General features: G+C 32.3%; 2 protein-coding genes across 2 annotated transcripts; both read right to left on the minus strand.

The window, feature by feature from the left end:
• Nucleotides 1-2,513: 2,513 nt before the first annotated feature.
• On the minus strand, nucleotides 2,514-3,355 carry LOC124916756 (protein FAF-like, chloroplastic). The gene has a single exon (XM_047457522.1). The coding sequence runs from the start codon at nucleotides 3,345-3,347 to the stop codon at nucleotides 2,826-2,828; it is 522 nt and encodes a 173-aa protein (XP_047313478.1). The 5' UTR covers nucleotides 3,348-3,355; the 3' UTR covers nucleotides 2,514-2,825.
• Nucleotides 3,356-6,286: 2,931 nt separating this feature from the next.
• On the minus strand, nucleotides 6,287-15,333 carry LOC124920269 (protein RRC1-like). The gene is made up of 17 exons (XM_047460716.1): nucleotides 15,076-15,333; nucleotides 14,876-15,002; nucleotides 14,661-14,706; nucleotides 12,660-12,717; nucleotides 12,387-12,539; nucleotides 12,038-12,154; nucleotides 11,769-11,934; nucleotides 10,790-10,902; nucleotides 10,480-10,551; nucleotides 9,672-9,893; nucleotides 9,348-9,406; nucleotides 9,159-9,243; nucleotides 8,917-9,054; nucleotides 8,016-8,240; nucleotides 7,235-7,929; nucleotides 6,824-6,993; nucleotides 6,287-6,711 (listed from the first exon to the last, which is right to left on the minus strand). The coding sequence occupies exons 1-17, from the start codon at nucleotides 15,148-15,150 to the stop codon at nucleotides 6,500-6,502; spliced, it is 2,733 nt and encodes a 910-aa protein (XP_047316672.1). The 5' UTR covers nucleotides 15,151-15,333; the 3' UTR covers nucleotides 6,287-6,499.

A 15,333-nucleotide genomic window follows, 5' to 3' on the forward strand; every position in this document is an offset into this window, starting at 1 on the left:
ATATATATATAGAAATGATGATCGATCACATGTAAGATGACAAGAGAACAAAGCACAAAAGGGAATACAGATAGATCTGATCATGATCGATAGATCATATATAGGATCCATGGATCTAGTTTGACTGCCAATTATTAATTAATTAATTTATTTATTTATATATTGGATTGCGCATATATATATCTACATTGTCCTAGTACTTTTAAACTAACAAAAAAAAAATGGTCTATTTTTGTAAATAGTAAAAATAATCATTAAAGTAGCTTAAGTGGAAAAAAAAAAACTAAAAAATTAAAAGTTACGATTTTATCTTAAGTTGAAGTTGAGGTTTGTGTGGTTAATTTTAGTTTTCAACATTTAAAAAAAGAAAAATAGTAGAAGCATTTGCATCTTATGAATCAAGTTATTGCCATAAAGATGTGAAAGAATTAAAATATTATATACTTATCTTGTATTTTTTTTAATTTATTATTTTTTGTGTGGTAATAAATGAATGGTATCATTTTTATATGTTAGAAATATAGAGAGTATAAAATAATTATTGAAAGGTGGTTGGTTGGATATATAACATTCATGAGAAAGAGGTGTACATAGTTAATAATGAATAAAGAGTAACGTGGGTATTTATATATCATACATAAATATTTGTTATCCTTTTGCTTAGTCCATAGGACACCCAATTTGAAATATGTCAACTTCTACATTATTATTATTATTATTATTATTATTAAACATGTCTTCTCTTTTTAATTAGCTGTCACATTTTGAAAATTCCAAACCATATCCCAAAAGACACATTAACCCAATAATGTACTATTCTTCTTACTAGCCTCGCCACCATTAAAATTATAGCCGAAATTTATGACATTTTAGTGGAAATCCAAAAAATATATAAAATTTATGACACTGAAACTACTTTAGCTGCAAATGAGTCAAGTCGAGTTCAAGCTGAACTCGATTAAGTATTTATTAGCTCAACTCGAACGAGTTTATAAATTTGAATTCGAGCTTGACTCGATTATTTACCTACAAACTCGGCTCGACTCGAAAAAACTTGAACTAAAATTAAATTTTTAAATATTTGTAAAGAAAATGTATTTTTTTTTTTTAATTTTAAGTTTTAATATTAAAATAAATAAATAAAAGCTCGAAAATGTTCGAGAAAGTATCGAACAAGTATTATATGAGTTCGAGCTCGACTCGAATATTAAATGAGTCTACTCGAACTTGGTCAAACTTAAACTCAAGTCGCAATTCGCAAACATTTTTCAGCCTACTTTAGTGCATTTAGTCTCGGTATTGGTATTTAGGATTGAGTATGATTTTTCTTTTTTTTTTGGGTTTTCTTACAAAGCTTTTAGTTTAATATTAATATAGATATATAATATTTTGATATTAAAATTAATAAAAAATAGTTTAACTTATATTAGTAAAATAGTTCAAATATTGAGTGAAACTTATATTAAACAAATCCCTAGTTTAAAAGAAGAAAAGTTTTGAAAATTTAATAATAACAAGTATTAGGCTGAAAATTTGTCAAAAAAAAAATTGTAAGTTCTAACATTTTTTTTAAATAGTGATCCAATGTAATTATGATATATATGTGTGATTTTAAGGACCATTTCAATATAAAAACGATTTTACAGAACATTTGTTAGATTATGATTAAATTATTTTCTAAAGCAAAACCAACCAATCAAATTTCGTTTCACATTAAGAACATATGAAAAATGAAAGTTTTTATTATTATTTAGAGTTAGTTAGTATAACTCCAACTACTTCTCCTATTTTATTGAAGTCGTTTTTAATATTGATGTCCATTCTACTTAATATTTAACATGATGATGTCCTTTCTTAAATAAATAATTAAATTAAGCACGATATAATAAAAGACAATAAAATGTGTTCTCACAATCACATTTATAATAATGAGTATGTAAATCCTTTATAAATAAATAAAATTACTTATGAGATTGATTTATGTTAATTATCATTGTTTTGATGTATTTGTTTATAAATTATAACCATGCAAGAACTTTAAATATTAGTAAGGTGAAAAAAAAAATTAAACTAGGCAAAGAAAAATCATTAAATTATTATTTTATTAAAAAAAAGGTTATATTAATAACTGGGGACGGATTCAGGAATTAGTTGGGGGTGGGTATAAAAAATAACGAATTTCTTTTTGAATAAAACGAGAGTAGATAAAAATAAGTTTTGTCTTTTTTTTAAGATTAAATTAAAAAATAATATATTAAATTAAAAAATTTAAGAAATTAAAGATAAGATTATATTTGTATGTAAAAAAAAGTTGGGTGGGTTAAACAAAAATTGATAGTGAAAATTAAAAGCATAATTCTTCGCAATGATGTATGATTTCCGTACATTCATAACATGCTGGGCTTAATATTGGGCTTTATGTTGAGTTTGATATTGGGCTTAGGCTTGAGCTTGATATTGGGCTTAGGCTTGAGCTTGGGCTTGGTATGATTCAAAAGACAAACGACAACAAATGAAAATATTTGATTATTACATATTTTTTTAAGGAACTGAAAAAAAAAACATGAATTATATGATAAGAATCGAAATGTAAGTACATTGCAAATTAAAAAAAAAAAAAAAAAGTCCATCCCAAATGTATCATGAAGATGTACCTAAATACTTCCCTTGACATGCCTATTCTTAGCAACCAAAACAGTTTGTCATGTTTTTAATTGTCTTCAAACCAAAAATAAATTTTAAAAATTTGCTTCAACCTCGAAAGTTTTTCGCTTCCCATTTTCATTTTCTTCTCCGCGATTTAATTTGATTCATTTTCATGTTGTTCATGATAAATGACATCCCTCCCCTTCCTTGATCTCCTCTTTATCATCGACGCTCAAACTCTTTTCTAATTTAAGTAAGAGGCGACCATCAAGCCGTTGAGTTTGGAAACATGACTTACTTGAAGGAAGCGATACCGCCTCAAGAATCAATCGCCCATCTAATCGTCGCGATTGCATGACAAGTGACGATCCGTTTCCTCCGCCAACCAACGAGGGGAGTGGCGGAGGAATGGAACGTGAAGGAGAAGTGATAATATTCATCACTTGTGGCTTTGACTTGTTCTTCGTGTGATGATTATATTCTAAATCTTCTTGGCCCGACGATAAGTAGGAGGAAGAGAAGGAGTCGAAGCCCGTCTCGGAGCAGAGGGACTCGGTGCAAATGTCGAGGCTTTTGTTACTCAAAGCCGAGGAAGATTTGTTTGAAAGAGGGTGGATATATGGAGGAAGGTTTGTTTTCTTGTTGCAGAAGATTGAACTCCATAGATCTGATATTGCACACTCATTATTGTTTTGTCCCATGATTTGGTTTTCTTTGTTCAAGATTTTAGGGTGGTGGATGTAATCTTATATAGTGCATCACAAATGAAAACAACAAGGCTAAAAAAGGCATGCCATCAATTGGAAAAAGAACCTTTTTTTCACTTTAATTTGCCTCTTTTAAGTAACAAAAAAAAATGAAGAAAGTGGTGAAATATGAGAAAGATCATACATGATTAAACAATGGATCCATTTTGGAAATACAAATTTTAAATATATTAGTAAATGGATGAATTCAAATAATATTTTTAATGGGTCTTTCTAGTAAATGGTATTATTCTATTACAATTACTTTTGAAAATTATAAAAATGTAAATGGTTTAATTTTTTTTAGTAGAAAACGTGTGAAAAGTCAATTTTCAAATTGTTTATAGATTTTTTCAGATCACACACTTACACCCAAATATTTTTTTTATGTGAATTTTATGAATGTTACAAAAATCTCATACCAAAAGGCTTATTGTGTAGGGTTATGTTCTTGCTTCAAATATTTCCACATTTGAATCCAAGCGATAAATATTTGAAAGAAAAATGGTGAGGAGTTGTCAATCTAAAGATAAATGAGAATACGAGATAAATTTCTTTTAGTTTTTTTATTTTAGAACAGTTCTTGTCATATTTTCTATTAGGGTCAGTTTATATTAGATTATTTGAATGATAAATAGTAAATAGTTTATTTTAGAACAAATGGACATTTTATCTTTTCATTTGATGATGACCAATTATATAATCTGTAATAAATAAAGTTTACAAATATATAGTGGATATCTTGCTTTATGATTTGAATGTTACAATTAGAAGAAAAAATAATGAAAGAAGTAAATTTGAATTTAGTTGAGTACTTGAGCCTAGTCTTGTTATAAAATGTTCAAAATGTATATTAATCTTGTAAAAAAAACATTATAGAGAAATAAATAATAATAATTTGTTTAAGTGTAAGTAATTTTTCTTTAAATGATTCATTTAATAAATAAAACCTGTTTAAACACAATAATAAAAACATAACATGATTTTATTTTATTAAAAAAAACAAAAAAAAATTAAAAACATAAATATAATTAATTGACTCGGAGGTTTTCAAGAATAACAATAAAATCTCCATATAAATCTACATGTTTTTCGGATCTAATCTTCGTTATCGTAATAATAATGACATTGTAAATAACGGCCTACTTTGATTATTAAATATTTTTTGATTTTTTCCAACCAGAAAGTCTATCAGAAAATTATAATGACAAAGATCCATATGATAAATTTGACTTTTTTAGCCGCCCCGATCCATGTCTCTCAATAGTCACCGACGATTTCCAGCATAACCCATTGGATTTCGGTCAAATTTTACAAAAGACTCCATATATTTGCAACAATGTGACAATATAAAAAAGTTAGAAAGATGAAAAGTTGTATTCACCTCCTTGTAACACATGTAACTCACACTAACTATGTATTTTCGCATATATTTATCACCCATGAGAATTCCGTTGTGAATAACATTCCAACCAAAAAAATTGTAGGCATATTAGACTCCCATAATTTTTTCTAACAAAGATAAATCGGCTAACTTTATTGAACAAAGTATAACAATGTTCTATATGAAAATTATTCAGATCATTTCACCACATAGAATCATGAGAAGACGTGTTTAACTCATTATTTCTAACCATAAACAATAATCTATCATTAGACATCTTTTCATCTATGTTCAAATCTTTTTCTATATCTATATCTGACATAGTTAACAAAACCACTCGATCGAATGTCAAACATATTTTTTATCGATGCATCTTTACAAATTGAAATAGAAACAAACTCGAGAAACAATTTAACACCACACCAAGTGTCATCTTAAAAGATAATAGATTGTTCAACCCTTACAATAAAAGTTGAATACTCTCTATCAATAAACTAGTAAAATAGAAATCTCTAGGATTAGAAAAAATAAACTAAACATTTGTATTCAAATATTTGAGGAATCTTCAGGATTATTGGATTTTTGTTATCTGTATTCTTGGATTGAGAAGGTGAACTGAGTCAACTCATGATTGCTGAGGTGGACTGAGTTGACTCATGTTGTTCTTAGAAATAGGATAAAAAATGAAATTAAGGAGATAAATTTTATTAAAATGTGTATCTCATTAAAATCACAACGTTTCTTAGTGAAATCAAAACTAATATATTTATATGAAATATTTTATAAATAGAACTTGTAAAAGCTAAAAGTACTCATGATGTCATACATATAAAAAACAAAACCAAAGCAAACATTATTGTAACAAAAAAGAAGGATAAAAAAATGTTGTGATGACGTGTCAAAACCATATAGTATACTTCCATGGTAAGGAACAATAATAATATTTATGATGCATGACAAGTAGGCTATGAATTTTGACCAACTTTTTATAGATTGATATTGATTTTGTAATGTTATTGTTTGGGTTATTTATAGAAGATGTTATATCAATTTCAATAAAGAAAACTTTATTTTTTTGTGCTTATCCAATCTCTATATATATTATGGCATGTTTTTTAGAGGGGATTTGTACTATCTATGATGCCATACAACAAATTAATGCTTGATGAACCACTTCTTCCTCTCTTCATTGCTTTTAAATATAATTGGTTTCTTTTGTTTCCTTTTATAGGAATTATTGTTTTTTTAAAGAAAATTATGGAGGGGATGAAATGAGAAAGAAATAAAAAAGAAAAGGTGTTTGAATACTTGGCTCCAACAAGGCTGTCTAACTTTTTCAATAATGATTTCTCTCGATTGCTAACCTATGTTTGCAACAACCGAAATTCGTAATTGAAAAATAAGTTGCAAAAGACCTTACAAATGATTCATTCAAAGAGTGGATTTGAACCCGGAATCTTAAATTACTTATTTTGTCCTACAAGATTTATCGAGGATTTCTCATACAAACTCAGAGCATATCAAGGTTGACTTCCAAATGCTGACATTTTAACACGGTTTACATAGACAATGTATTACATCTTACAAGAAAGACTTGTAAAGATCAAAGAACTGTATGGCCATCGCGCTCCACCTGATAATTACATTCGAACAACAGAGTTGCGAAAAATGAAAGAATGTCATTATCGCCTCTAGCAAAACTTGCACTTTTTTTTTTTCATTTTCATCTTCTCCTTCGCTGACTATCTCGAGTTCTATCTGAATCTCTGTCCCGAATTCTATCGCGATGTCTTTCAATCTCTACGTTACTACTATTTCCCTTTTCCCTGTCTCTTCCAAATGATTTGCGTGGTGATGGGCTGGCACTTCGTTCTCTTTTCCCTTTCTTGTTGTCATCTCTCCTATCCTTCCTTTCCACCAGGGATGCTGCTTTCTCTGCAGTCAAATTATTTCATGGGGTTGTAAATTAGTGTTTATACTTAAAACGTTATTTGGAATTTACCACTAGGTTATTTATTATAACCCCAAAGATCAAATTAAACCTTACTTTTCGCAGATGAATTGCCACCAGAACGTTCTGATAATCCATACTCTGATTCTAGCTTTTGCCGATGAATCGCAACTTTCCTATCGATTTCCTCCAACTTCTTTATTCCCCGCTCTTCTAGAGATTCTCGGTATTCCATCAAAGCAACCTCAAGGCGCCTCAGTTTTTGTCTGATTAACATAAACACAATTAGAATATTAGTAGACAATTTGATTGTGTTTTTTATCTTGATCCAATAATTAAATTCGGTATAGAGATTTTCTTTTTCTCTATAGTTTAGATTATTTGGATCAGAGATTAATTTTTAGATCATTGTGATTATTGACAAATATACAACCTTTTCAGATCAGGATCAACATGGAAACAAATTGGTACAAAAAAAATCAGGTACCAATGAAATGGGATTATTACCTATGTTCTTCATTCATACTGTCAGCAGCAAGCTCCATCTCCTCGGCTTTATTTAGTCCATCCTCAACATGCTCACTGCCAGAAGATGAGTAACTTAATCCTAAATCCCTAGGACTTTTCTTCATTTCTTCGTCACTTTCATCATCATCATCTCTCGTCCATTTAGAAGCAGGCAGAACAGGATCAACGTTCCCTTTACTTTCAAAGGCTTTAAGATCAGGCTGTGGAATGGGAATCGTTGTAGACAAGGGCGCCAAGCCTTTACCTTGCGTGTGAGCAGTTTCATCGCCATACCGGTATCGACTAGAGCTTGATTGAGTCAACTCATTCTTTATTTCATATCTATGTCTTTCAGCTTCTTCGAGATCAAGCAAACGAGACACCATCATTTCTCTATCACCAACAAGGGATAAACCATTATGTCGGCATCTCCTCTCAAGCTCAGCCAATGGCAAACTTAAAAGCTCCTTCATTGCTGCTCCTTTCCCCATTGCCAAAGCAGCATCTTCATTAACCTTACCTTCACCACATGCATCTTCTGAACTCGTTTTCTTTTCTATTTCTGGTGATATCGAATGAAAGGGAGTCACACCGGAGTTCCCTGATCGAAGAAAAGTAGCTCGCAGTCCATTCACATACGCATCCGAGAAAAGAAACCAGTCAGCCCATACTTGAAGGACTTTCAGCACCCGTTCCTAAAACAAGAATAGTAAATCACATGAGAATACACAAGGCTGACGTTTGGTACAAATGAAACGAATCTTCGAAATGAAAAGATGACCTTAAGGGCCTCAGCTGTAATTCTTCCTGTTATACTGCGATAAAGATCATTAAAACTCTCCATGATATCAGGCAAAACTGCTTCAAACTTTGTCCGGTATGATGATGCATTTTTCACAGGGGCGCTACTATTATGAAGAATATCTGAGACAAGCATCAGCCTTGCAACTTTAGTAGGTATAGGGGTTTCCTTCAAAGTCAAAGACTCGGCCAAAACCTCAACTACCTGCAGAGAAACAGGACAAATTGAGAACATAGAAAGACATCAAGAAAGTAAAACCAAGCAACAATTGGCTGTTTTGTTATCAAGTTTTTTCATGTTATGATGGATCTGAAAAATCTACAATCGTTATGTTCGCCAAAATTCATAATGATCTAAAAATTCATTTGATCATGATCAAGAAAAAGTTTTAATACATAATGAAGCAAAAAAAATACACTGTAATTTGGATCATGATCAAGAAAATGATTTGTATACCAAATCAAACAGCAAAAGTTACACTATAATCTCAATCATGATCCAAGAAGTATTCTAAAAAAACGAGAAAAGAATAATCACTTTCAAGTTTAACTATTGCGATTTTCCAATGAGATCGTGATTGTTGTGACAAAGATTGTTACAAAGTACTAGTTTCTAAATTGACTATAACACGTGTATTTTTTTTTTTACACAGCAGTCAATGAGGAAAATGGATTCAACTCAAAAATAGTTAAAATAAGTTATCCCATATTTTGTAACTTTGATTGAACCCAATCAGTTTAGTCCAATCAATTTTCAAGTTATGAATTGGACTGGGTGATTATTCCAAAGTTTGCTTAGTCCTACTGCTCCTACATGTGATGCATGCATATAATGGCTGTGCGGGAAAGAAACCATTTATAGAGAAAAATAGATAGACTACCTCTCCTGCAGCATCGGCATTGTCTAATGAAAAGCCCATAGCATCCTTTATTTGACTCCTTTCTAAAGTTAGGGCACGCAACATGTCCTCAAATTCATCCCTTTGTGCATCTGTCAGCGTCCGCTCTTGCTCCACACGCTGCAATAAAAAATGAAGGTGAAAGAACGACAATGTTCAGTACATTTGAGCATTGGAATTGGGAAGGACTATATAATCAGCCGGATGACAATCATCATGAGTACCCTGCTTCTTCCTGCAGCATATGTGGTTCCAGCTTCCTTTTCAAGCTCTGGAGTTTTTGCCGTTGGAATTGGAGGAGGCATCCATCTAGATATTCCATCAAACAAAAGCATTACATATGATACAGACAATGTGAACGTTACCTCCAATGGACATGAACAAATAGAACTTAGAAATAAAAAGAATATTACCTGCCGCTCCCCGTTATCATGATGAAAGGCTCTGTTCGCCACCGTTGTAGTGTATCACCCTATATGTGCATGGTCTTTCAGTCATTCAGGCATAAGCAGAATTATGTTTCCAAACGAATTTCTACCATATCTTACACGGTGCTACAAATTATCCAGATATCCTTTGAAAAGTTGGCAATGTAAGATCTCAAGTAACAAGATTCAAAGACATGTGCCTAATCTTCTCCAATGTAGAAGAAATGTGTAAATCCTACTATCCTAAGGCAGTGAACCCCAGTATGCTATTTAACAAAGAGAGCTGCCAAAATGCATAGCAGGATTTACCTGTGCAAAAGAATAGAGCCTCCATACGTAATAGGTATGCTCTTTAGACCCAAGCTCAAACAAAAAACTAAAGAGAGAATTCCCCCGTCCTCTTTCCATTATTGCTTGTTCGAAAGCACACCCCCCATCCAGAACATTAAGGGCCATTGTATCAATTAAATGACGAAGACGGTCATCTTCAGGGGGAGACACCGTTATATCAGGTATATTTGGAGTTAGAACCTGGCACAAAGCATAAAAAGACTCATAAAACATACAAAGGAATCAATAAAGGCACTGAAAATTCAAACCAAAGAACTTATATAACCAAGATGCAAAAAAAGGAAAAAAGTTGACAAATGAAGAAATGCTCTAGTAGAGGCTTGCATTTAACAACGTAAAGGTGCATGGACCCTTCGGATTTAAAGTAGGCCTATCGATAAGGACTTTTTCTTACCATGCACTGAAACAGTTTAAAACGAGATCATGGAAAAAAAATTGACAGTTATGTTAACAGAATGAAAACCATGTATGATCATTTACCAAAGGTGTTAGTTCAATGAAAGCATATCCCAATGAATCTTATAATACTTCTTGTCTGTGCCAAGAGAACCAGCAATTTAGCTCAAAAATGATATGAAGACATCAAACTATACATATTCAATAGTTTTGCAACTCTAAATATAATTTATTATGGTACCTTCTGGTTAGAAGCATCACTGATAATAAATCAGATCACATAAGTTTATCAAAAAAATAAAAATTATCAGATCGCATTAAAGGAAAATAAATAAGATCCCAAAAAAACATGAATTGCTTTCTGACCTACCAGCTCAGAGTTCTGGCTTGGTACAGAAGTAACTGGTGGGCCTGATGCACCGGACAAGATTACAGTAGCACCCTGCAATAAAAAAAAACATAAACTCCAAGAATGATCCTAGATAAGATGATTAACAGCACAGGCATCAAAACCAGACAAATTAGGCTGCCCAGATGATTTTTTATTAGAAAAAAATGTCTATAGTTTTAAGCAGCCAATGGTATGATTGACAATGTAGTTTATCTAGAATCTAGATAACTAGAACTCGATAATAAGATATCAATTTAAATCGATTTCAGAACTAAAAAATTGCACAGACCTCTTTACTCCTGATGGCCATGTGTCCTGGTGGAGGAGCAGGCAGTGCCTGTGATGGGAGAGCAACAGATTTACCCCATCCAATCTTCAGTTCGTACTCATAAACAATAACCCCTGCAGTAAGGAGGTGACCATCAACTTCATTACCTCTACATTTACCCAACATAACACAATGTATCCAGATATTTCAGAGTTTTAACATTAGAGAACAAAAGACGAGCTGAATAATCAATAAAATTGGTATACACAAATACAGCAGAACTCTTAATTCAATATGCTAAATATGCTTGATTTGAATTATACTCAATGGGGTTAAAATTGCTTATGGCTGCTATAAATTCCTGCAAAAAAGAATAATTTGAGTAGAAAGTCTATTTCTTTTCATTTTTATAATGGTTTTTTATGTTGTTTAGTTGTTTATAATTCTTTTATTGCTGAGATTTTACCCACACTAGGGTTCTTGACATAACCAGAAGTCCAATTTTTGGAGATGGCATATATAGGAATTTTTAGGAAATTCCCACCAGGCAAGGTTCTGCCCTACCTATCTATTAAGCATGCATATGACATCAGTAAAGATTTTGAGAAAAAATTGATCAACAGACTGTGGAGTGATAAACCAATATAGGATAAGGATAACATCAAGCCATCAAGCTATGTATACCATGTGCTACAACGGCTTGGAAAAATGGTGATCATCCCCTGAGGATGACCTAACCCCCCAAACCCATTCCTGGTAGGATTGTGTTCTCCGTTGTCACAAAGCAATACTATGAATTTGCAAAAATTTAATCCGCAAAGAAAATGATAATGAAAATGTCATTCTTTCAACACAGAACATAATGCTAAAAAAATGAGGTACCGGCTAATTTTGAATTCTCAAATCACATAACAGACCAATCGTAGACAAAAATAAGAGGTCATATGAGGATAAGTCAACTTGAACGTATACTATCAAGGTGTTCACAATAAAAGTGTACCTTGCATTTCATCTTTTGCAGCCTGCCCATCTACTCTGTTCATGAAAGCAACAAAACCACAATTTCTTTGCCGCCTGCGTTCTTCCTCTGTCCTTGGCCACATTATTTTAACGCTAGCAATTGGGCCAAATCTTCCAAAAGTCCGCAAAAGAAAATTCTCATCCACCTATTATATTACAGGAAATGCACTCAAGATACATTTTTATTCACATTAAGGTGAATAAAGGACAATAAATAGCAAACTAGGACATTAAGGTAAATGAACACACATTAGGAGACAGATTTCCAACATATAAGTTTGTTGTTTGTGGATCACCATCATCAAAAGACCCGAACTTCCCACTTGGGTCAAAATCATCTGGAAGCTCATCAAAGAGGCTGGATAGCTGAAGAAAAAATAACAAACATATAAACACAAACACCTAATATCAGTAATATGAGATATATTAACTGTTCTGTCTCTTATTGAAAATCACAAGAGTAAACAAGAATCACATAACAGGTTACATAATATTAAACAAGATATAAAACTGATAATATAGACAATGAGTATGCACAAAACATTGAAAATCTGTCAGTTTCTTCACAGTATCATATTATATAGTTAAAGCTTCTTACAGCAGAACTTTCACTCTGACGACCATCACGCCATCCTTCACGATCTTGATTCCTTCTTTCTCTCATTTCTTGCTCATGCTTTAGCTCCTCCATAAAATGATCTATGTTTCTTGACTTCCCTTTCTCCTTCTCTCTTGGCCTCTCCTCCTCTTTCTACAAATATGATGATTAATGGGGAGAGAGATAAATCAGACTGGAATAATCACGTCAAAACAAATAAATAAACCTATATTGAACATGAAAAGAGAATTATAATTCACTCAGAAAACTGACCTTCTTATCATTCTCTTTCCCCTTTGTTGAAGGAGGAGGTAAGAAGGATGGTACATACCTGCAATTAAAAGAATATTATCCAAAATCTATGCCTATATAACATTCTTTTCAAGTGATCAAACAACAGAAATAAACACCGGGAGGTTTTCATCGAAAAAGGTTGAGTTTTTTAAAATATATCTCTAAGAGATGCACCAACTTATTCTATTTGTTTGAGCAAAACACACAGATAGTTTTATCACAAATTATATGCATAACTCCCTTTTATAACAACTAAAACACTTGGTTCAAGAGATAGCCCAAGGATATAGTGGTTTTAAATAGTACATTTCAATTAGGAAAGTCACTGGTTTTGAATTTAGTTTACTTACCTTAAATAATATTATTACAACAATCTCCAGAGAAATCATCATAAACTTTTTAAGACTTGAACAGGAATTTGGCCTTTGTCTAGGCGTTCCGAAATCATATGTAAAAAGGAATTTTGGTCTTTGTCTAGGAACAACTTCACACTGGAGACATTTGATATACTAATAACAATGCTAAACTCAAACGTCATTAAGTTCTTGACCATGTTTATCCATATACTTTATATGATGTTCATTCAATCTACTAAAATTATTACTTTAGGTGATTATTACGAATATGGACAAGTCTTAAATTACAAGTGGAAGACTATTGTTCACTTTTAGACTAAAAGGACTAAAAGGGAAGTATGAATATGGGTGCTTTTTGCAGTATAAAATAAAATGATACTGGGTTGTTAATTCTGACTCATTCCGTTCTATCAACTACAAATTTTCTATATACTGCGGTGCTCTAAATGGCGGGAGGCAATGGCGGAGCAGTCAGTGACCGCCTACCGCATTCCCCCCTATTATACATAAAATATATATATAAGCATGTAAGTAAAAGCTATATAAGGTAGAAATAAATATATACAATATACAAATAAATGGATATCCTAATATTCAAAGTTATCACAGAAGACGACGAAAGAGAAGAAGAATAAAGAGTTGATCATTGGACCTGCTTTTGGGATGAGCTTATGTTTTTAAATTTAGGCAAAGCAGATCTGAGTTCTTAAAAAAAGGCATCTTAGGCCCATTAAACAAAATGGGCTTTCACATGAAAAATAGGAAATGCCTGCTTCTTCACACTACCGCCTCCTTTCAAGGTGAGGCGGCTGAGGGCCGCCTAGGCACCGTCATTTAGAACACTGAATATTACTGATATGCCCTAGGAGTCAACGTACATATGGATTTTTTCCTGGTTGCATGTTTGCTTTACTGCAACCTGGACTTCAATATATAGTTACAGCAAGTATTTTAGACTGCACTTTGTCCAATGGCATAGTCTTCATTTAAACTTTGCAGGCATACCAATCCAAAATAACTTAACTATAAAAAACATGGAGACACTCCAAAGATCATTCACATATAGGCGATTATTTTTCTTGGATGCAAATTTTAGCACTAACTTGGAACAATGATCAATCATTAATAGAATGAATGAATCAATAAAATTAGAGCCTCTACCACACAATGATGATTACATCCCGTCCTTTACTACATTCTAGAGTGTCAAAGCCCAAGATCTAAGGCTCTTTTTAGAGATCTGAGACTAAGGTCTTAATTATTAACTGCTGCAAATGTGCAAACCTATTCATTTGGTGGGAAAAAGAGCACCTCTCCTTACTAAATTTTGACTTAGTTCATGCAATGAAGAGATCGAGATTAAATAAATATAAAAATAAAGAGTGGTCATTTCAGTTGTCATAGTTACTTTCCAAATAGCTCCTTCTATAAAAAATTGTGGCCGACAGTAGGAAAAGGGATCACATGTTTCAAACAGTGCAACATAAGCAAAATAATAAGCACGAGTTTCCAGCCTAGTTAACACAAGTTCAACCTGAACCATTGTCAATCACATAATTTCCTACTCAAACTGCCTTATGGGTGTATAGGATCAGCAACACAGTTAATCAAAGCATTTGTTTACCTACTCCCCTTCTTTGAACCAGACACACCATCTTTGGAATTTCCACCTGCCATCGGCGAATGAATAAAAGGCCCATATTCTTATTATGGTGTCCACATAAAGGAAAATTTTACTAAACCAGATTTTACAATAAAGCAATACAAAATGCACTGGACTTTATCAAAAAGGAAACATGATACAGTGAATTTTATTCATTATATTTGAGCTTCACCAACCTTCAGAATCCTTCATCTTTTCATTGGGATTGATCATTCCTCCTCTAACAAATCCCTTTGAAGCACCATCTCCTTGAAATGACTCAACAAACTCTTGATATAACCTAGCCGTTTCATCCTCGGCCCTCTGCCACATAAGTAGAAGAAGTGTCATGAATTTGATATACAACCCAGACTAGTAATAATAATAAAGACCAAACCTTTTTCTTAGCTTCCTCTTCTTCTCTATGCTTCTGAAAAGGAGTCTTCTTTCGTGAAATTGAAAATGAACTCATTCTTTTCCAAACTAAAAGCAAACCCTGGTGTAATCTCCAAAATCACACATGAAATTGGAAACCCAGTTGTGATTATACTGTAGAATCGATCTATTTGTATTTCTTTTGATGATAACTCAATAATCCTATTCCAATTTGCAACAAGGAAGATAACTCAGCACTGTCGATGCAGGAGTGTAGATA

The sequence above is a fragment of the Impatiens glandulifera genome, chromosome 1, assembly GCF_907164915.1.
Source record: "Impatiens glandulifera chromosome 1, dImpGla2.1, whole genome shotgun sequence".
In the NCBI taxonomy this organism is placed as follows: Eukaryota; Viridiplantae; Streptophyta; class Magnoliopsida; order Ericales; family Balsaminaceae; genus Impatiens; species Impatiens glandulifera.

Excerpts from the sequence above, each read along its gene's own strand:
- LOC124920269 (XM_047460716.1), bottom strand. The coding sequence starts at position 15,150 with ATGAGTTCATTTTCAATTTCACGAAAGAAGACTCCTTTTCAGAAGCAT. Across the intron at positions 11,935-12,037 it reads TTGGAAATCTGTCTCCTAAT|GTGGATGAGAATTTTCTTTT; the intron begins GTGTGTTCATTT and ends GTAATATAATAG. Across the intron at positions 9,055-9,158 it reads ATGCTGCAGGAAGAAGCAGG|CGTGTGGAGCAAGAGCGGAC; the intron begins GTACTCATGATG and ends TTTTTATTGCAG.
- LOC124916756 (XM_047457522.1), bottom strand. The coding sequence starts at position 3,347 with ATGGGACAAAACAATAATGAGTGTGCAATATCAGATCTATGGAGTTCA.